Source organism: Babylonia areolata, chromosome 5 (assembly GCF_041734735.1).
Source record: "Babylonia areolata isolate BAREFJ2019XMU chromosome 5, ASM4173473v1, whole genome shotgun sequence".
NCBI classification, from domain to species: domain Eukaryota; kingdom Metazoa; phylum Mollusca; class Gastropoda; order Neogastropoda; family Buccinidae; genus Babylonia; species Babylonia areolata.
In genome coordinates, this window is record NC_134880.1 from 46,763,138 (window position 1) to 46,786,090 (window position 22,953).

Sequence of the window (22,953 nt, forward strand, 5' to 3'; positions counted from 1 at the left end):
TTTCCATCATTGTTGTTTGTTATTTTACGTTCCTAGGATCGTGCAAACTTTGCTATGATGATATTTAAGTAGAAAAGGTGTGAATTTGTGGCATTTGTAATCAACAGTCTCGTAAATCCTAAGATCGGCATTTGATACTGGCATAGTAAGCCTACGTATTAAGGTCTAACAGTTCGTTTGTACCTTTACCAGGTTCATTTTGCTCAGAGGGCAGCGTTCAAATATCTTATTTTAATCAAAAACAAATAAAAAAGTTTCGACACTGACATGGCCTTAAAGTTATCAACCATATTATCATTGTCATTTCTGATTGAAACACTTTTTTTTCCTCGTCGAAGGGATTTTCCCGTTACGTGCCGAAACTCCATGCGTCACACGCGAACCACGTGATTATTTTACCGTGTGTTCTTTGGACTTTGAACCTGACCGAGTCCTGACGAAATTCGTGAGCAGTGTGTATATAAAGCAACAAATCAGCCGCCTGGTCACAGCAGCTACATGCTAGAGCTTTGCCGAATCTACAAAGCGTGAGTATTAATTTATGGTTTCTTCAGTGATATGAATTATAAGGCGTTTTGAAAAGATTTGACCCTGACCCTGAATTGTATTCCTTGTCGTCTGCTTGGTATCCAAGTAGCTTTTGTTTCTTCTCTGGCCGAAATACACTCAGCGTCTTTATTCATTATTCCGATGCTTCGTGTTTTTGAATTACAGACGCAAAAGCAATGTTTCAAGATACTGAAGAAAACTTGTAGAGCAGGAAAAAGGAGAGATATCTCTTTTCATCAGACAACCGAACTTGGTCATATCAGTCATTGTAATGTACAACAGTGCCCATTTTCAGCATGGCAGACAAAGAACAGGAAAAAGGAGAGATATCTCTTTTCGCCACACAACCGAACTTGGTTATATCAGTCATTGTACAACAGTGCCCATTTTCAGCATGGCAGACAAAGAACAGTCTTTACACAAATTTTTATGTGGGTGGAGGTTAGATGCAAAGACAACGTTTTTTTTCATTCCTTGGCTGTGAGTTGCCATAATCAAACGACTGTTTTAAGGGTGTTGTTCATCCACGGAAGCAGGCGGGGGTTCGACCACTTCCGTCTGAAGAAAATTGGATGACGGAAACGTGAAAAGTCAAATTGATAATGTACAAATCGCTGGCCAGGTGTGGAGCTGCTGGATTGCGCCTACTTTCCACTTTTCCTCAAAATCCAGTGCATGTTACTCGTTAGATAAAAACAGGTTTATGTACAGCATGGCAATCGTCCGAAGTAAAATTAACAGAAACGAAACTACGTATTGGGGGGGTTTTAACTGCGCATTTGATGTTATTTCCGCATCACCGTGGTTTAAAGAAAAATAATCGGCTGTTTTCTAAATGAATATGACCCAAACTGAGAGTTTTGTTAGACTGAAGAGGGTTAAGTAGGAGGGGAGGGTGTGTGTGTGTGTGGAGGTGGGTGGGAGATGTTTATTGGAGTGGGTGGAGAGGGGGCGTGGGGTGGGTGTGGGGGTGAAAGACACTAGGGAAAATTAGTCTCAAAAGGGGAGTACTTGGTTCTAAAGGTGGGGGGGGGGGGGGGGGAAGCAAGGGGGGTGGAGATGAGAGGGTTGGGTCAGAGCAGGGCAGATGAAAAATTATTTACCCAATTATATGCCAACATATAGGTTTGGTTCAGCACACTATGGGTAATTTGACCTGGTCACCACAGAATCAGTGGGTCATTTTGAAAATTATTGGGTCAGGAAATATGAAATTCCTTTCTTCCAAGCTCCCCCATTGGCAGTCCTCCATGCCTGATCATCCACCAACACACAATGTGCATTTTCTTTTATACATAGTCCATTGCACTTGCTATGTTTTTTATATAAACATGTGAAGCGGTTTGTTTGTTTTTTTGTGTGGGTGGGGGTGGGGGAGGTGTGGGGTTGGGTGGTGGGGGGGTGGGGGGGGGGGGGAGAGGAGTTATGCTGCTGTTACTGTTATTCATTGCTGCAAAGATGTTTACTGTTCAAGCTTTCATGCATACATGAAAATGTGCACTTGTGCACTATCCTGGATCAGGGAAAATTATCTAGAAGCCATCAATAATCACAGATACCCATACACATATACTCACACACACACACACACACACACACCATCAATAATCACAGATACCCATACACATATACTCACACACACACACACACACACACACACACACACACACACACACTGTGACTTGACACACACTGTTATTTAAGCACGCACAAATGCTAAGCCACACACACACACACACACACACACACACACACACACACACACACACTGTGACTTGACACACACTGTTATTTAGGCACGCACAAATGCTAAGCCAAGATTCTCGCCAGATATGTTTACCCTACTAACTAGGAAAACCATATCCTTTCTGGCTTCCATATCACAGGAAATTTGCAGGTTCACACAATTGTCTTCCACAAAGACGGATTTGCCTAGAACAGTTATCACCCTCTCTGATTTTATCACAGTTTGTTTCCTGACATCTGTCTGAAAACTAATTTGCTGTCAGAACAGACAATGCATAACATATCCTGGGATGAGTGTGCATTTACTGCATTGTATTTATTGTCTCACTCTCTCTCTCTCTTTTGTTTCCTCTCTTGTTCCATCACCCCCTCCCCCCTCTAACTTAGTAACTGTCAGTGTGTGTGTGTGTGTGCAAACACTTAGTGCAAGCCGTACTGTATAAATGTCAGTTTGTGATCTAGTATAGGGAGAAAAGTGATCATGTGAAAATGATTTGATCAAGATAAACCTTGGACACAACCTGTTCTGAGATAGGGAACTTGTCATGCTGACAGGTATGACACATTTCTGAAAAATGATGTCCAGAAAACAATGACTGACTTAGTAACAGGAAGGTCAAGGCCATCAGTTACTTTCAAAGAAGATTGTTTTTATCTTTTGACTGTCAAGTGGCATATTTATCTGCTTATGATTTGTTCAGAACAGGGCATTTGTAGCATATCATTTAAGCGCAATTGCTGTGTAGTGTGCATTTGCAAGCATATCAGTTCATTTCACAAACAGTAGGACACCAGAGTGGTTTGTGATTTAATCAGTTATGACATTTTTTGTAAGTGATACAATACATTTATCAAATTTACATTGATGATTCATAACTGATCATGACCGTCAGCTATGTAACTGATAATGGGCTGGCCGGTCACCATGATAATTACAGATGTACTGTAGTGTTTTGATTTGTTGTTCTTTGCTTATTAATAGACACCGTTCAAAAACAGCTATTTACGAAAAGGGAAAAGTACTTACTACTCATGGAAAGTAAAATAAAGAGTCATAAGAGAATTTGTGAATGTTTTTCTTGATGTCACGAAGACATGAGACATACTGGCAGAGTGACAAAGACTGCAGCTAGGTATATTCTTGGTGATACAGTTTCTGATGGGACAACATTTCACATACACACACACACACACACACACACACACACACACACAGAGCGAACACATACACATTGAAACATAGTCTCTGTTTCTCAGCTGTCTCCCTCTTCTTTCCCTCACCATCTCCCACTCACTCTTGCTTTCCTTCACACAGAAACAGACAAAAATATCAACAGATGTTGGCCAATACATATATATATCTACTGCAAAAACAGTCATATAAGCAGTTGCATAGGCATATATATATATTTTTTTTTTCTTTCACAGGAGACAATCTATGTATCGACAAGAAAGAATGGAAGCGGAACAGGGGCAGCAGCAGATTCTGACTAAGCTGGGGGAACTCCCCATCGTCAGTGACACCTACACCCAGGTGCTGGACCTGTATCAGCGGGCCAAGGGACACAACTTTCTGTTCCGCAACACCCTGGGGCTGGCTGAGTTCACTGCCAAAGCCGTGGCTGGCAAGACCGTGCCCATTGTGTACAATGGACTGCAGTCACACAGTATGTGGAACATGCTCTCTGTGTGTGTGTGCTTGTGTGTGTGTGTGTGTGTGTGTTTGTGTTAGACTGAGAGATTCATTAAGTGCATGAGAGTCGACATGTAATGATGCATGCATACTATGGCTGTTATTTTTCATGATTTTGTATCATAAATGAACCACAAGAATATATAAATATTCAAATGGAGTATTAATTTTCATATCCACAATCTTACTTCTCATCACAATATATTTTTTTTTAAAAGGGCATACATTGGTACATATTTTTGTCCCACCTGTGGTTGTACACAGGTCATATGATATGATTTGTACACAGTTCATAATTCACTAAGATTACAGCTATTTATTGATGTCGCCCTATTATTAGCCTGATGGTGATACTGCTGTGCAAACTGCGTCATACAGTGAATGTGTACATGTGTGCAGTTGACAAGGTGAACGACATGGCCTGCCATCAGCTGGAAGCCCTGGAGGAGAAATACCCCATCATTGCCAAGCCAACGGAGGAGGTGAGTTTGTGGTCCAAGGCTTGTAGTAAGGTCGTTCAACAGGTGCAATAGCCGAGTGGTTAAAGCGTTGGACTTTCATTCTGAGGGTCCCGGGTTCGAATCTCGATAACAGCGCCTGGTGGGTAAAGGGTGAAGCTTTTTCCGATCTCCCAGGTCAGCATATATGCAGACCTGCTCATGCCTGAACCCCCTTCGTGTGTATATGCAAGCAGAAGATCAAATATGCATGTTAAAGATCTTTTAATCCATGTCAGCATTTGGTGGGTTATGGAAAAAGAAGATACCTAGCATACACACCCCTGAAAACGGAGTACTTCTGTGTGCATGGCGTGGTGAAAACGGTCATACACATAAAATCCTACTTGTGCACATACGAGTGAATGTGGGAGTTACAGCCAATGAATGAAGAAGAAGAAGTAGGATCATTTATTTACAGTTTGGAAAAGTTTGGAAAAGCTGAGGTACCTAGTTTCAGGCCTTAGAAGTGTGTTACAGACATTATATTTTAAATTGAAGGTAATTTTTTTTTCTGTGGAATGGAATTCTGAGACTTCAAGAGTGTAAAAAAAAACCGGACTTGGGTGTGTAAAGGTGTGGGAAATCTAATTTAAGGTAATACTTTGGTTTTTATTTTTTTTGTTCTGTGTTACTGAAATTTGAATGGCCCTAAATTTTAGAGCTTTAGTTTCAGTTGTATGGAGTTAGAAAGGGTGGATAAATACTGAAAGAGATAACAAGAAAAAATCAAAATCAAAACAAAAATTAAAAGGTACAATACCATACCTGAACTCCCCAAACAGAAATAGGAAGAGAGAAGCTAACTGTATCAGTGTATATATATACTAATATTGTGTATGTTCCACAGGTGTCATTATTTATGTTCTTAAAAAGAGAATTTTCCACGGACAGGTGTTGCGTGAGGGCCAGGAGCAGTACAACAGCAAGGTCAAGCCCTATGTTGATCCTCTCGTGAAGCCGGCCAAGATGGCCGTGGACGCGGGAAAAACGGCCATCAATGTGGGAACAACAGTGGCCACCACTGCCATGAAGCCGGCCGTCTATGCTGTGAACATGGGCACTGCAGTCACCTCCTCCGTCATCGACACTGGGAAACAGGCTGTGAGTGCTGTGTTGTATGATAATGGAAATGAACTATGATCGTTTGCCAGGTACATCCTGCGACATGCTTTATGACTTTAATTTGAGATTACATTCAAGAGGCAAAAGAAATGGGGTGTTGATTGTACGGATATATTTATGTATGAACTTGTGTGTGGGTTTCCATAGGAATATCAAGAAGATTAAGTCAGATTTTTGATGATTTAGACTGTTGGTGGTAGGAGTTGGAAAACCACATCCCATCAAGTGAAAGGTGTGTGTGTGTGTGTGTGTGTGTGTGTGTGTGTGTGTGTGTACATTTGTGCATTTTTTGTAGTTGTTCAAAATGAAAAGTCTTGGATTTCTTTCATTCTGAAGTTCTGCAATTTGTTATCAATTTGAATTTTTTTCAAATTTCATTCTCCATCATGTATTTGGGAAGGATTTTTTTCTTTATTTATTTGTGTATTGAAAATCATCTGTCACTGAAATTAATGAGCAAACCATTGAAAAAATAAAGCATGCAAACAAGCTAGTAAGAACAATCATAGCAGCACAAAAATTGTAATGTGATTCAAAGAAAACTGCTGTTTAAAAAAAGGTCAGGAAAGGAACACTTTGCTTATAAATGCACAGTGAAAAGTTATGTGGACAGCAAAAGCTAAGGCAGCGTAGTGCATTATCAACATGAGCAATGAGCAAAACAAATGGTAATTTCTTTTGGATCTTACTTTTCTTTTCTTTACTTCACACGCACACACTCACTCACTAACACACTAACACACACACACACACACACACACACACACACTGACACACACACACACACACACACACACACACACACACACACACACACACAGTCACGCACGCACACACACACACACACACACACACACACACACACGTTTGCATGCGTAGTAACAGTAAGGTAAATTTTCAGTCAGAAATTGAAGAAACCTTGAAATCACATGACAACTGATTTGCCCTGTATCTGTTTCGTAAAGGTGGGCCATGTGGCCACAGGTGTGCTGACCACAGGGCAGAAGGTGGTGGACGTTGGGCTCAGCACCCCTCTGGGCCAGTTCTGGATGCAGCAGTTCGATTCTGCGCTGGATGCTACTGAGAAACTGGTCCTCAACTACTACCTGCCTGTGCAGGACGGAGGTAGGGGAGAGAAAAGGAAAAGGCCTTAGAGGCCATTGTACCATATATGTGTGTGTGTGTGTGTGTGTTAATAAGTGTGTGTGTGTGTGTGTGTATTTGATGTGTGTTTGTGTTCTTCAGTTTAACGTTTTTCCACTTTAAGTGATATTTATGATTTGTGTGTGTGTGTGTGTGTGTAAATTTTCTTCATCATGCATGGTGCAGGCATATTGTTTTCTGTCCAAGTTAATCTTCAATTTGACGTACATCATTGTATCTGTATTTTCTTGTTCACATGAAGATCATTACAATGGCAAGTTCACTGGATCCGAGGATCACAAAGAAAAATGTCTTTCGTGGGCGACAAGTCCTCTGGCGGCTGTGCATTTTCCTGAGCATCTGATAATTTTTTAATAGTAAGTAAAATATTTATTGTATTTTCTGTTTGAAGCAGATGGGGAGAAGAGAGATGTGGCAGAAGAGGCTGGAAGTCGCACGGATCGTGTGTGTGCTCTGATGCGGCACATCCACAACGCCCTGTACCACAAGGCAGAGGGCGACATGGTTCGCTACCGTATGATGGCTGGCAACCTCATGCATGAAATCATGGAACTCACTGGATTCGTGAGTGCTTGCATACTTTAAAATCCTGACTTTTTCCTGCTCTTCTTCTTCTTCTGCGTTCGTGGGCTTAACTCCCACGTTCACTCCTGCTCTTACCAGTGGTTTTTTTTTTTTTTTGTTTTTTTTGTAACTGGACCTTCCTATAGATATATTTACCCATTTAGTTTTATTTTGTTGTTAGACCTTCCCTGTATGCTTGGATTCTAATTTTTCCTTCTCTTATTCATGTAGTTGTTTTGTTTTGTATCTAGACCTTCCAATATATTTTGATTTTAAATTTTTCTTTTCTTATTCTTGTTGTGATATTTTGTTTTGTAACGAGACCTTGCTGTGTTTTGTAATTCTAGTTTTTCTTTTCTTATGCATTTTGTTCTATTTGTTTGGTAATTCCACCTTCCTACATATTTCAGTTCTAATTTTTCTGTTCTTATTCATGTTGTTCTACTTTTTAAATATAGATGTATATAGATAATTGTATATTTAAAAAAAATAATTCTTTGTTTTCATACGATGGACAAGTGTTTTGCAGTCACTTACGCTGCATGATTGGTTGCATTTATTTCTCTTTTCTTTTTTTTTATTATAATATTTTTACTGGTGTAGTATGTTCTGTTGCATGTGTGTCATATGACATGTCTTTAGTACACAGTACACAGTATTCCTGGACACAAAATATTACGTGACTGAAGTTGAAATGAGCAGTGTGTATTGTCCAAGCCAGGAATCTTGTAATGCCCATCAGTGGTTCAGTTCACAACTCAACAAAAACAAAAACAAAAAAAACAACAAAAAACCCCCCAAACCCCAACAAACAATAAAACAGCACCAAAAAACAAAACCAATGGGACACGCCCATATTTGCAGGTGTTGCCAACAGCTGCATGGTGTGGCCTAGTTCAGTCAATGTTTGTGATCATGTTGTACGGCTTGTCGTGAATATTTCTCATTAAATTCACTTTCAGTGGATAAACAAAACTTTAATCAGCATTTGTTATATTTTTGTGTGTGGATGTTGCTTGCGATACACCACAAACAAAAAAAACAACAATCGAAGACCGTACTGTGGAGAAAAACCTTTGACGTCATTTTTTTCAGAGCTGCTGACAAACAACTTTGAAGACCTACAGTCAGAAACCCCCCATGGCAGATGACATAGCTACCAATATAATGAACATGGCTGAATGACCCGTCTATACAAAGTTGAGACTCTGAACAATGACATTAAAAGTGGTCTCGATTTGGGTTTATAAAAAAATATTTTGACAGTGAAATATGCAGTCAGAAATTCACTTCATCTGTATACCATTCAGTCTCCTCTGTGTCACTTTTGAAAAGACTCAGTTATAGCTCAATAGACCACTGTATATAACTGGCTGTCTGCCTTTAACTTTCACAGTCTCAGCGTTAGTTTTAAGAACTCGAGGTCAGAGTCACTGATGAATTTTATTATCTTTTTTCTTTTTTAATCAGTTACGCTATCAGAGTATTTGGTTTTGAAATTACTTAAGATTTTATTAACATTACATTTTGTTGTTGCTTTATTTAGTTTTGGTATTACTATTAGTCTACACATGGGAGGTACATGATTCCAACAGTGATACTGTCAACAGTTTATGCATCAATTTAAAAGATTGAATTACTGACAGAAAATCATATGAAAACATGCCAATGACAATTATAACAATATTTAATTCTAATAGTAATAATGATAATACTGATATAATACTGAATATATGATAATGATATGTTATTTAATTCTGATAATGATAATACTGATATGATACTGAATATATGATAATGATGATAATAATGATGTTAATGATGATAATAAAAATGATATTGATGATATTACTTCAAATTAGAAACATGAATCATACAATTGACCGAGTTATCATTTGTTACTCAGGCACATGGTAAGGAAAATAAACATTTTATGGTAAATATCTCAATGAAATGCAACGAGAAAATGAAATCATTTCAAGAAATGTTCTTTCTGAGTGTAGTTTGTGTTTCTTTTCAGTGGTTACCTATTTAATTGAAGTGGGAACTGAAAATGTGATAGCGATCATTGCTTTTGTCACAAATACAGCCGTGATTTTGAAACATTTTATAGCCTCAAATCAAATATTAACAAGAAATGGAAATTGTGTACTGATTATATAGAAACTAAGTACGTGTGGTTTGATTGTCAAACAGACATCTTGATTCTGCAAACGAGTGCAAAACAGCAGTGCTCAGCAGAAATCCAGTCATGGTGAATTGATTTGAGGCAAGAGGTTTGCAGTTTATTCACATTCATGACATTTTTATCAACTCGAAAATTAAGTGAATTTTCAGTTGAAGATTAAAAAAAACAAAAAAACAAACAAAAACAAAAACAAAAACGGTCATAACCGGATTCGAGACTACTCTCACATCATAGTTCAGAGTCCTAGCTTTACACAGAATTGTCATACAACCATGTGTGTTGTGCTTGTCATAGTCTGTAAGGGGTTTCCGATGGTTGGTGATTCCAGGTTGCTGTCAGTCACACTGCAAAAAAGGCGGCATGGATTTTTCTCTGCTCTATACCCTTTGCTCTTTTCATGTTTGAGGTGTATTGCAGTCAACATTCACACACAAAGTACAACACAAGTGCAGAATATAGGTTTGTTAATTCTCTGAAATAGATTTCATTGAAAAATGTGCATCACAGGCCATGTAAACAGGTTCGCAAACTCTCATGAAATTTGGTCACATCAGCTGATGTCTTCTGCCTATGTATAAGGGCTGGACCTACCTGGACTAAATGTGTGAATGTGTGCATTTATGTTCGAGACTACTGTGATTATTCTGAGGTCCTGTGCAAAGTATGCACTTGATACACACGAGAGAACCCATGATGCCAAGAGAGTTGTCCTTAGCAAAGTTCAATAAGAAAAAAAAAAAAAATCTAGTTTGATGGTAAAACAAATGCACTTGACTTGCAGATGTGAAAACATAGGTGGCACTGTGGTGGCATTCTCTTCCAGGGGAGAGCAGCCTGAATTTCACATGGAGAAATTTGAAATGTTGTGCAAAGAAGAAATGCACTTCAATACACTACACTACACTACACTACACTACACTACACTGCACTGCACTGCACTGCACTGCACTGCACTGCACTGCACTGCAATCCAATACAATGCAATGCAATGCAATGCAATCCAATCCAATGCAATGCAATGCAATGCAATGCAATACAGTGCGGTCTATTGCCTGTTTCAGTACCTGACACTGATGAAAGACGGAACCAACATGGCCTGGAAAGACCGCAAAGATGTCCTGGAAGCTTTCGATCGCATTTGGAACAAGTATGTCCAGTACATTCCTGAAGCTGCACGCCCTGAGGTATGTTGGCAAATATACTTATATGTGTATATTTATATATAATTCATGTGTGTGTGTGTGTGAGGAGAGAGAGGTGGAGATGAATTATATTGGTAGACGAAGGCAGCTTGTGAAGTATGCATAGTATAGAATTGTTTTGTCTTGCATACATTATCAGTGCAATACTGTGTTATCATCTGTCATATAATTGGATTACTAATTTAATAGACTTTCACCATCTGTGGCTGTACATATTTTGTTTTGTTTTTTTACTTTCTGCATAGCATAACAATAATTTATTACACAGTCATTTGTAAAAATGAAATCTACATATATCTGTACAAGAAAAAGACTATTTTTATATGACTACTTTTATATGTCCTATATTTCTTTATAATAGCTAAAGAGTATAATGATGAAATGATGACAATAACAGACTGTTATCTTTTGTCCCATAGTCCTTTATACATTAAGTGGATTATCAATACTCCAGACTTAAAAATCTGAAAAAAACAATTACTGAATACAACACACAAGAACACAGCACAGCACAGCACAGCATGACAACGCAATGCAAAGCAACCACACACACACACACACACACACACACACACACACACACACACACACACACACACACACACACAAAGTCAACACCAAGGAAAACTAACCCTTCTATAACATGTAGCAGTGACGATGGTAACCCCCTCTCCCTGCCCCCCAGACAAATGGTTTCTTTCATGAGGACTCCATGAAGTGTATGGAGGTAGGCTGATGAAAAACGCACAAAAAACCCCCTACACAAATGGTTAACCCCCTCAGGACCCCCTGTGAAGTGCATGGAGGTGGGCTGATGAAAAACGCACAATAAACCCCCTACACAAATGGTTAATTTCCTCAGGAACCCCTATGAAGTACATGGAGGTAGGCTGATGAAAAACGCTCAGAAAACCCCCTACACAAACGGTTAATTCCCTCAGGAACCCCTATGAAGTGCATGGAGGTAGGCTGATGAAAAACGCACAGAAAACCCCCTACACAAACGGTTAATTCCCTCAGGAACCCCTGTGAAGTGCATGGAGGTGGGCTGATGAAAAACGCACAAAAAAACCCCCTACACAAATGGTTAGTTCCCTCAGGACCCCCTATGAAGTGCATGGTGGTGGGCTGATTAAAAACCTCCCACAAAAACCCCCTACACAAATGGTTATATTTCCTCAGGACCCTATCAAGCGCATGGTAGTGGGCTGATTAAAAAAAACACCAAAACACACACACATACAAAACCCCCCAGACATATGGTTTCTTTCCCTTAGGGCCCCGTGAAGTGCATGGTGCCCACAAACCCCCCAAGACGAATGGTTTAATTCTCACCTCATGGTGGTGGGCTGATGAAAAAAAAAAAAAAAAGTACAAAAAACCCCTACACAAATGGTTATAATTCCCACAGGACCCAATGAAGCGCATGGTGGTGGTGCTGGGGACGCTGACCTCCAAGGTGGGGGATCTGTTTGCACACTCCGCGGAGCTGAGGAAACTGGTCAACCAGCACCTGAGCGACAAGTGTCAGGACTTCGTCCACTGGTGCCAGCAGTCCCGGGGCTTTCTCAAGGAGGTCAGCCAGCCACTTTTTTTTCACTTCCACTTTCAGTTTTTCTCAGGGATGGAGATAGTTCGGACAAATCCACACATGCTTCGCTACCACATTAACACTGAATGATGTTTGTTCATTACAACGCTCACATTGGTGATTTACACATCCTTTCTCTTTTGTCCCCTGTTCCTCCTGCCCCTCCCCAGGCAGTAATTCTTTTTATTGTAGAGAAAAGAAAAAAAAAGAGAGAAAAAAGAGATGAGGTTACCACACTGATATTTTAGATTGGTATGACGGGCGCAATAGCCGAGTGGTTAAAGCGTTGGACTGTCAATCTGAGGGTCCCGGGTTCGAATCATGGTGACGGCGCCTGGTGGGTAAAGGGTGGAGATTTTTACAATCTCCCAGGTCAACATATGTGCAGACCTGCTAGTGCCTGAACCCCCTTCGTGTGTATAAGCAAGCAGAAGATCAAATACGCACGTTAAAGATCCTGTAATCCATGTCAGCGTTCGGTGGATTATGGAAACAAGAACATACTCAGCATGCACATCCCCGAAAACGGAGTATGGCTGCCTACATGGCGGGGTAAAAACGGTCATACACGTAAAAGCCCACTCGTGTACATACGAGTGAACGCAGAAGAAGAAGAAGAAGATTGGTATGGAGAAAGGAGAGAGGCATAAAGTGTGTTGTTGACTCCGGAAAGGGTCTGGATTCCTGTCCTGGCCAAACTATCAGTCGGCCCATACAGAGAAATGTAACTGCTGGGCAAAAGTGAAATGATCGTGATTGATGGTGGTGTTGTTGTGATGCTAAGAGGAAGGTGCAGGTGTTGCGGTGCAGGTGTTGACATAAAAGTGTGGATGGTATTGTTGCGATGCATAGGGGAAGGTGCAGGTGAAGTAAGGATGGTATTATTGTTGTGATGCTAAGAGAAGAGTGCAGGTTTTGCGGTGCAGGTGTTGACATAGAAGTGTGGATGCTATTGTTGTTATGATGCTAGAGGAAAGGTACAGGGGTTGTGGTGCAGGTGTTCACATAGAAGATGTTGTTCTTCTAATAGCAAGATGCAGGTGTTGACATTGAAGATGATGTTGTTGTTATGTTAAGAGCAAGGTGCAGGTGTTGACATAGAAGATATCGTTGTTGTGATGCTAAGAGGATGATTCAGGTGTTGGCATTGAAGTGTGGATGGTACTGTTGCTGCTATGCTAAGAGGAAAGGTGCAGGGATTGCGGTGCAGGTGTTGATGTGTAGACGTTTTTGACGCAGGGTGGGCAGGACCTGAAGGAGAAGTCCTCTGAGTACATCTCCCAGCTGACGGCCTACATCCCTCACATCATGGAGATGGTGCAGTTCCTCAGCGACAAGATCATCGACTCCCTCGACATCTTTGTGAGTGCAGCTTTTACTTTACTTTCTCTGTGTGTCTGGGTGGGTGGGGTTGGGGTGTGTGGGTGTTTGCATGTGTGTGTGTGTGTGTGTGTGTGTGTGTGTGTGTTTGTGAGAGAGATAGAGAGAAAGAGTACAGAAAAAGCAGATAGACTGCCCTATAATTGAAGGTAGATATACCTTTTTTTCTCTTTTGTTCTTTTCTTTCTCTCTTTCTTCATAATTGATGATTTAATTAGTGAATTCATTCACTCGTTTTGTGTGTGTGTGTGAGTGAGTTTGTGCATGCGGTCTTAAACAACAACAAACAACCTGAACAATAACAAAAACAATACCGTTCCCCTCCCCAAAGAAAAAGAATTACACATAATTTACATGAAAAGTTCAATCTGCACAATGTTGTATGCAGGAAAATTTTGTGAAGATGAGTTTCTTTGTTTTCTCAGCGTGGGTTTTATCTTCCTTTCTGTGCCCTGCTGTCAGCCACCATTATTTCTTATACACACACACACACACACACACAAAGAGCGATACTAAGACATGTTTCAGACAGTGCACTTAGTGCACACAGGACATGTCACCAAGTCCAAGGGACAGCATGTTTTACGCACGCACCTGTCTTCATTGTCCACTCCCTTCCTCAGCTGACCTCTTTGTCTGAAACTGAGCACACTGGGAGCTCTACAGTCTAATTCCGTGTGCATGCATGCATGTATATACACACATATATATGTATTGATTATTGATTTCACAAGTTTGACTAACGATATGCAAAATTAGGGAAGAGACTTCAATTTAAAAAAAACCAAAACAACTTCAGTCCCACACAAAACTGGAATGATGAACAGAACTTATAACTAAAATCTTTATGGTAAACAAATGAGCAGATCATAACAGTGATATTGAAAAAAAGAAAGAAAAGAAAGAAAAAAAAAAAAAAAAAAGGAAACCAGACAAAGCTAAAAACCCCACAAAAGTGGCTATAGATTTGCTTTAATTAAATGTTTCTCTGTTGCTTCTCTCTCTCGCCACCCACCCTCTCCTCTGTTTAAAAAAAAATTCCCCATTAGAATTACCCATTTCAATCCTGCAAGTTCTTGGTTTTATTTTTTATTATTATTTTCTTTTTTTTCTGGTGCTTATTGCTGATAATAATTGCAGACATATTTTGTAGAGAATTGAGTAACTAGTTGGATAGGTCAGTAAGTAATGCGTCTTACAGAGAATGAACTGATCAGTTAGCTAGGTAACGTCTTAGCTGTAGAGAGGAGCAGAGGAAATAATTCATTTTTATGGAAACAAAAATGATTGTTTGGTGTGAAGTATGTGCCCTGAACACCTTGGGGGGCAAGAGCATATGTTTGATGGCTACACTGATAACCAGTTTTTATGATCACCATTTATGATAACCATTGTTTGTGATTTTTATTCACCGTGTACCAGAGTCATGGCTTTAGTTGAAACAGTCTCTTTTAGCCAGTAAAAAAAAATCTCAATGTGGGTTTATTAGACTCATTAGACCAAAAAGAAAGGAAAGTGATAGAAGTGGAGACATGAGAAGACAGCTGGGTTGATCAACTACAATAGACTGATATATTTTTTTTTATTAACAGATGCAGTTTGTATGTTCTTATTAAAAGAATAAACAAACAAAAGATGAAAAAGCCCAGGGTAGAAGGATGACTGGTATATATATATATATATATATATATTATACAGAATTAAGGACATTTTTGTTTCACATTTTAGATGTTGGTTTTGACCTTACTGCAGTTCTTATGCAAAGATGGTGACATGGATGGTTGATGGCTTTAACAGAATTAAGGACATTTTTTATAGAATTCTTGAAAAAAAAAAAAAAAAAAGAAGAAGAAAAAAAGTTCTTGTTTTGGCATCGCTGCAGTACTTTTGGCAAGATGCCTACAAGGATGATGGCTTTAAGGACCGTGTTGACAGTGAAAAGATGAAACGGAGACTGAGACGTGTCCTTGTCCTTTTGTGTTGTACAGGGCATTGCGTCCAGGTTGAGGCGGCAGGAAGTTGCAGATATTCCCTTGGAAAAGAAAGAGGAAGTGGAAATGGATGATCTGGAGGAAAAGAAAGCGGAAGTTGAAAGGAATGGGCCGACAGAAAAGAAAGAGCAAACTGAGAGGAAAGAGGAAGTAGAAAAGAAAGAGGAAGTTGAGAAGAAAGAGGAAGTTGAGAAGAAAGAGGAAGTTGAAAGGAAAGAGGAAGTAGAAAAGGAGGAAGTTGAGAGGAAGGAGGAAGTTGAAAGGAAAGAGGAGGCGGAAATGGATAATCTGGAGGAGGAGAGTAAAGAGGAAGTTGATTGAATTGGATGAGCAGGGTTGAGGGAAAGACTTTTCTGATCAGCAAGTGTGCTCAAGAAAGGGCCGGTGAATTTTTTTTTCAATGCATTTTGGATGAACAAATCACTGTGGGAAAGATAATTTGTGGACATGGGAAAGACAGTTTATCACCTGTTTTAGAGGAGGGTGTAGGGGTTGCTCAGAGAAGGGGACTAATGGGAGTGGGGGGTGGGCATCACATGAGTGAATCCATGAACTTTTTCAGTATCATATGAACAAAGCTGCTGTATCAAAGACATTTTGCTGAGATTTTTTTTTCTTAAGTGCAATATAGTAGTAAAAAAAAAAAAAAGAAAAAAAAAAAGGTAGTTTATCAGTAATTGGTTAAACAAAACAGAGGCTTTGAACACAGGTGCTTGAGGTTGTAAAGTTTGTGTCATCTATTTGTAATTATTTTGGGGGGATCACATTCAATCCTGAAATGGTTGTAAGCATTTGGTTTGGTGTCACATGTTCATTAAAGACTTAAGATGCCATGATGTTAACGGAGGGGCAGTTGAACAATTTCTTGATGTACTTAACACTATACTGTCATTTACTGCAAAGAAAAAAAGACGTAGATGGTTTATGGAATTTCTTTGATTCTGGCTTAAAAAAAAAAAGTATTAAAATTATATCAGAACTGGATGATAAATTTTTGAGCTTCACATATGATTATGTTTTGTAGTTTGTGTGTTTGTGCATGTGTTTTTTTTGTTTGTTGGCAAAGTGTGATCAGTAAATGTCAGATGTAAGACAAAATTTGGCAAGGTGAGCCAAGCCATTTTGGAAATTTTGATTTCTTTTCAAAGTTTTCTTTCTTTAGAGGCAAATTGTATTAACAATGATCAGCATATATGGAAACATACAAAGGAAAAAATTTTTTCTAACTTCAATGGAAGACTGTGCAACGCTCAGTGATTCTTCTTACCTTGTAATTTATTTGTATATTTACTGCAGAATTGATTAGGGCATAATCAGTAATTTTGCTGAATGCTTTTAATCATTCGCTTAGGCTGAAGTGATTGACTGATTTCAGAATCATTTGAACTCAAAGCCTGTTACCGATTTCTGAATGGTAATTGTCTTATAGTTTCTATTTTAAAATTTGAAATTCTGGAATTGCTTGTGTTGATTGTGAGTTATTAGAACTGAAGTTATGAAAGAAAAAAGAAGAGAATTTGATTGTGGAACTTGTATTTGTTGGGGACGTCGTACTTTATAAATTTCTACGAATAGAACAAAACCTGTTGCCATTTAAGTCACAAGTGAGGGAAGCAGTGATATAGTTTTTGAGCCAGTTTCCAAAATGCAGCTTGGTTTCTTTCTTTTTTTAATTTTTTTTTAATAATTTTTTTATTTGCACCATTCACTAAATTCAAAGGAAACCAAAGTAGACTTGAATATTATGATACAGAGGGGGCATTGGGGGTGAACACTCAGTTTGCATTAGACAGTTACAGTGATTTTAGTTGATGATATTTTGGAATACTCAAAGCTTAAAAAAATTGATGAAGATGTTCATATATATTTCTTGAACAAAAGTATGCTTGTGGAAATAAAATACAGCTGACTTCAGTTTCATGTGTGTGTGTGGGTGTGCATGAGTGTGTGCATGTCCGTGTCTGTATCTGTGTGAATGTGGATGTATGTGTGAGGAAAGAGTAAACGAAAAGGTGTAAAAAAACAAAACAAACCAAAACAAACATTTACAGCAACTAGAACATTGATATTTATTATCAATTTTACAATTGAAAAAGGTAAATTTATTACATATTGAACTTATATACTGTAATTTGATTACAAAAATTATTTCAAAATGAGCACAAATTTGAATAACATCAGTTTGCTCTTTACTGTTTACACTTTCTAAATAAAACCATGCTAAACAAAGTAGGAAATGAAATGCAAAAATCAAAACAATCAGGAATAATCTTGAACACTTACAACAATGACAGTGAAATTTGTGAAGGAAATTTATGATTGGTAATCTCCCTACCCACCCCCCCACCCCAGATTTCAATGAACAATCTCTCTGTCTTTTTCGCGCTACCTTTGTCTTTCGTTGCCATTTTATCCCCCACTGTCTCTCTCTTTCTTATCTTTTTCTTTTCTTTTCATGATATGTTGTTTCTGATACTATCAATAAACACAACGAAGTAAAACAAAAAAAAAAATTGGCCACATCCACAACTATGTAAGCCGAATAGGTCTCATGAAAAACAGATGTGCGAGATGCCACAACAGATTTGTTAAACAAAACAAAGTAAATATAAATTATGTGATGCTGAAAGACAAGTGTAAACTTGTCTATCACAAAGACCACCCTCTCTGTGCCCCCCACCCCCACCCTCCCCCCAAAAAGGAAAAAACCCAACAACAAAAAACTTGCTAAACATTATTTCGCTTGCCTTATATTTTATGATACATGTGCAGTAGTGGTTGAAAAAAGTGAGATAAACAAAACAAATAAAGCACTACTTATCAAGATCAAAGAGCAAATGGAACACCTAATCCTGCTGCAGATACTCTGTGTGAAAGTCATGTTGCTCATTTTGGTGTCAACCAAAATACAACAAATGTGGCAGACCAGTTTCTGAATGGAATTCAACCACTTGATTGTGGACATAAGTCATGTGATTGTTTATTGATTCACACACACACACACACACACACACATACACATATATAACCAAGAGAAAAAAAAACCTGATTAAAACCAGCATGACAACTAGGATTAAGAGCAGCATGTTGTGTCCCAGTATCACAGAAATTATCAAGCCAGGGTCAAGGGTCAAGGCTGCCCTCATAACAGTGCACGTACCACAGACGACACTTTCAAATGATAAAGATAGGGACAGCTGCCAAAAATAGCAGCCTGGCACAGGGTCACTACACCGTGCAGTGGCAAGGCACAGATAAAACTTGGACCTTAGAAATCGATGCTTTTCCTGGCTCCTAGAAAAGTGCAAATCATTACACATTGAAAACACCTTATCCATAAAAAAAAGAAAGAAAAAAAGTTATAGATAAAAAAAAGGCAGCTGTCCTTAGTTACAATACATTATAAAACAAAGTTTGAAGATGTTTTTATAGAAGGATTATCTTCCCACATAGGAAGGATTTCACCCATTGTTAGCAGTGTTAAGACAAAGTGCATACCTACATTCTCATACAGTGCAGTACATCTGTATTAATCCAGTTGGAAATTAAGTGTGCATCCAAAGGCTCATGACTCACACAACACACTCCCCCAGTCCACAGCTGAGTTTGACACACATATGCACATGACAAACCAAAAGGTCAAAAAGTAAAGCATAACAAAAGCTGAATTAGAAACATTATCATGCTCTGCCTGGGAAATCTGGCAACAGAAATGAATTCTTCTGGAAGCAAAAACCTTGCTAGTATCTGTTCTGCTTAGGTTAGCAGAGATGATGGGTTCAAACATAAGACAAACCAAACATCCTACTGTCATAGTCTTGTTTTTTCTTTCTCTGAAAACTGGTGTACAAGTTCTATAAAAACACACACATTGGCTTTGGGTCACTCTCCATGTCAGGCTGTCTGGAGTCTGTGGTGGTGTGAAACACAGCTCCACATAAGTCACTTTCTGCTCTGAAGCTTAACAACAGAGAACATCTGCAAAAAGGAACCAGCATAACAGATTTTATCTCTAAGATTTAAGTCGTTTTATTCCCCTTTTCATCCCTCTTACCCTCTCTTGAAGTGTGCTCCATCTGAGTCACCATTTCCATTTTGCGTACAGTTTGTGCATATAAACCTGAATATGTGCATGCTCACACAAGCACTCACACAGGTTCATATGCATGCGCGCGCATGCACACACACACAGACACACAAGTGCCATCACAACCAACAGACATACTCTCAGTCAAGCAAGATGTCACTGGAAAAGGAATGCTCAGCAATGTAAATGTCCACAAGATACAAGATATACAATACTTTAGTATCTCTGCAAGAGAAATTGTTGACATGTTCGCTGATTAAAAAAAAAAAAAAAAAAAAAAAAAAAAGTGACATAGTAAAAACCATGGGTACCTGACTTTGGTTGGTTAAGGTTGAAATGATAGAAGAGGATTGTGTCCCACCTTCCTGTGGCATACCCTAGACACAGTGGATTTGAATTCACTGCCCCAATGGCTGTAAAAGACTAGTAGGCTTTTTAACCTTACCATTCTAAGAGATGGTTGTCAATCACTCTGTTGTGGACCTGTTGGTTTCAACAGCTGACTTGGATCTACTTTTTCTTGGTGGTGACAAAGATCATCTTCTCTTTTCCCTCACAACTCTGTGAAGAGTCATTGGGGCACCGTATAGAAGAACTGTTCACCAGATTCCTCCAGGTCTGTCGGTTGTGTGTCAGAGACTGGGTCTCTGCAAACAGTTTTCCTGTCCACTCTGGAATGTCAATCCATCATTTTGGTTTTTTTTTTTTTTTTTTTAATGATGAAAGATCAGCATGTTCCATATATCAGCAACCTGTGCCATTGTCTGGCTGAGAGTGGGAACAGAACGCCAGCTGCTGAAACAAGACACTGCGTCATGGAGTGTCGTCATGCTCTCATTTGGTTTTTCGATGACATGTCAACAACTCAGATGGAAAAGAAAATTTGTTGTCACCAATGCATGTGTATGAGTACACATACTCGACAGGAAAGAGAAATTGATGAGTAAGGAAATTTTTTGGAATAAACAGAAAAAGTGTGTATCTAAAAATGTATGTGGGTGTATAAATATATCTGTGTGTATGTGCGTGCATGTATGTGTATACATGTGTGCATGTGTGTGCAGTCGATAGACATCCCCGCCGTTCTGAACGAGGCAGAACTGTGCGATGTGGGCATGGGGAGCTGTCAAGGCATGGGTGTGCAGCGCCCGCCACCTGTCCTCAACTGCGTCAACTGAACTGTGTGGTCTGCCCCTGCCAGCATCGCAACTCCACTCCTGCCCTCCCCTTGCCTGTCCAGCCCTTCACTCTGAAGAGTCGCCAACTTTTTCTGATCACAGTTATTGTGCATTCTGCTTCTTTGCAACTCTTTTTTTTTTGTTTTTCTTCTTGTGAACTTTTGAGTGAATGGTTTTTTTTTTTTTAGCAGTAATGATTTTCTATTTTTCTATACACATTTCTTTCAATTTGTAAAAAACCTGACAAGATTTTTTTGGTAGTGAGTGTTTTCAACTTTCTCTTTTCATGTAATGTGCTCCTTTAAGCATGGATGACTTTTGAAAAAAATATGCACACTCAAGAAAAGGTGAATTTTAGTGGTTTTTTTTTGTTGTGAACTGATACTGTGTATTAATTAATGCTTAATAATCTTACATTCTTTTTGAACTTTCCTTCAACATTATGCTGTGAAATATTTTGCATGAAAATCATATTGGCATGTTGGTTTATCAGAGTAATGAATAACTCTTAACCTACAACAATAGCAGTTTTATTTTAAAAATGTTAAATTCTGTTGGGAAAAGTGTAAAAAAAACAACAGGACCTTGTCTTTCTTGTTTCTCTTGAATTAAGATTTGGGTTTTGGTTTCCCAACTCGTCTAGTATTTAATTTTCCTACATATTTAGAAACTAGACTAGTGTTCTCATCAGTTTCAATAGTGATATCATGGAGTGTGGTGGGAGGGGGAAATATGTAAATCAGAATGTCAGTCAAGTAAAGTCTGAATGATAACTGGTGATTGAAAGGAAAGAAAATCAGAGATGTAAATTTACTTTAACAACATAGTTTTCTTTGCCATTATTCTACAAGTTTGTCATCTTATGCTCCTTTTATTTATGTTGATGTAATCCAGTTGTACCTATACATTATGTACTACTTGCTGTATCTTCATCCTTTCTTGTCTGTAAACATGAATGGTACTGCTTTTGTACTGTGAGTCAATGCCACCAATGCAATTGAATGAATTCATGTTTGAATGAATTTGAAATATCTGAATGAATTTTTAAAACGCTTCTTTTCATTTCTGCCTGCCTTTTTTCCCCCCTCAAAATTGTATTACATTCATAGACTTATATACCGCATGTCAAGATTTTTTTAATTAAAAAAAAAAAAAAAAAAAAAAAGAAAAAAAAAGAAAAAAGGTGAGTAATTAATGAAAGTGAGAATAATGAAAATGCTTCAAAAATTCTTGTTACATGTGTGTGGATTTCTTATTTTAGGGCACCGGTTCCACTATACGTTTTCTGCCTACTACATTGGCTGCTGGCGATCTGTCATTATTAGATGCACATTTTATAGCTGTTCTGTTTTGGAATTTCATTTTTAAATGTAGAATTTAAGGTAGATTCCTTTCGGTTTTTAGTAACTGTTCAGATTTTCAAGTAAGTTGTCTGTAGATGTTTAAGAGATTAGACATGATGCGATATAGTCTGATACTACTTCTTGGTTTTATCTGTTTTCTTTCGATAAAAAAAAAGAAAAAAAAAAGAAAGAAAAAGAACAGTTAAATATAAATCAGAAGTGTTTTTTTCCATTAATATTAAAAAAACAAAACAAAAACAAATTAACACCATACCATGCACATTATCCTGTTCCATCGAAAATATCATCTCTTGTTGGATTATGCTTGATTGGTTTTTGTAGTCAGCTGATAACTGCTTGTTTGTGATAGTGACTGCGATCACATTAAAGAAAACTCATGCTCTCTGTCTGAGGGATGAGTGACCTCACATATATTTATATATATTATATATTCATTTGTTGGGAATACCAGTTTCAAAGTGAGAATGATGTTCTTTTTTCTTTCTTTTTTCCCCCCCAGATAATCAGTCTTGTCAGATTTGCTGGTGTCATTCATGTTGCAAAAGTAAAATATCTGCATTCAGTTTTGATGGTTTGGAAGCCTTTTTGAATCTTTCACTCAAACATTACTCATGTACACACACACACACCCCAC

The 22,953-nt window shown here is 38.5% G+C and overlaps 1 protein-coding gene across 3 annotated transcripts; it reads left to right on the top strand.

Moving 5' to 3' along the window:
• The first annotated feature begins 404 nt into the window (after positions 1-404).
• LOC143282104 (uncharacterized) lies at positions 405-22,882 on the top strand. Of its 3 annotated transcripts, none has more exons than XM_076587607.1 (10): positions 405-527; positions 3,724-3,962; positions 4,388-4,470; positions 5,380-5,589; positions 6,576-6,735; positions 7,166-7,338; positions 10,588-10,710; positions 12,140-12,304; positions 13,559-13,681; positions 20,842-22,882. In XM_076587607.1, the coding sequence occupies exons 1-10, from the start codon at positions 499-501 to the stop codon at positions 20,953-20,955; spliced, it is 1,419 nt and encodes a 472-aa protein (XP_076443722.1). In that variant the 5' UTR covers positions 405-498; the 3' UTR covers positions 20,956-22,882. The 3 variants fall into 3 exon arrangements, with proteins under 3 accessions (XP_076443722.1, XP_076443720.1, XP_076443721.1); XM_076587605.1 differs by lacking the exon at positions 20,842-22,882 and adding an exon at positions 15,688-17,366; XM_076587606.1 differs by lacking the exon at positions 20,842-22,882 and adding an exon at positions 15,688-17,366 and having other exon boundaries at positions 7,169-7,338.
• The last annotated feature ends 71 nt before the right edge of the window (positions 22,883-22,953 follow it).

Excerpts from the sequence above, each read along its gene's own strand:
- LOC143282104 (XM_076587605.1), top strand. The coding sequence starts at position 499 with ATGCTAGAGCTTTGCCGAATCTACAAAGC. Across the intron at positions 3,963-4,387 it reads CAATGGACTGCAGTCACACA|TTGACAAGGTGAACGACATG; the intron begins GTATGTGGAACA and ends ACATGTGTGCAG. Across the intron at positions 13,682-15,687 it reads TCGACTCCCTCGACATCTTT|GGCATTGCGTCCAGGTTGAG; the intron begins GTGAGTGCAGCT and ends TGTGTTGTACAG.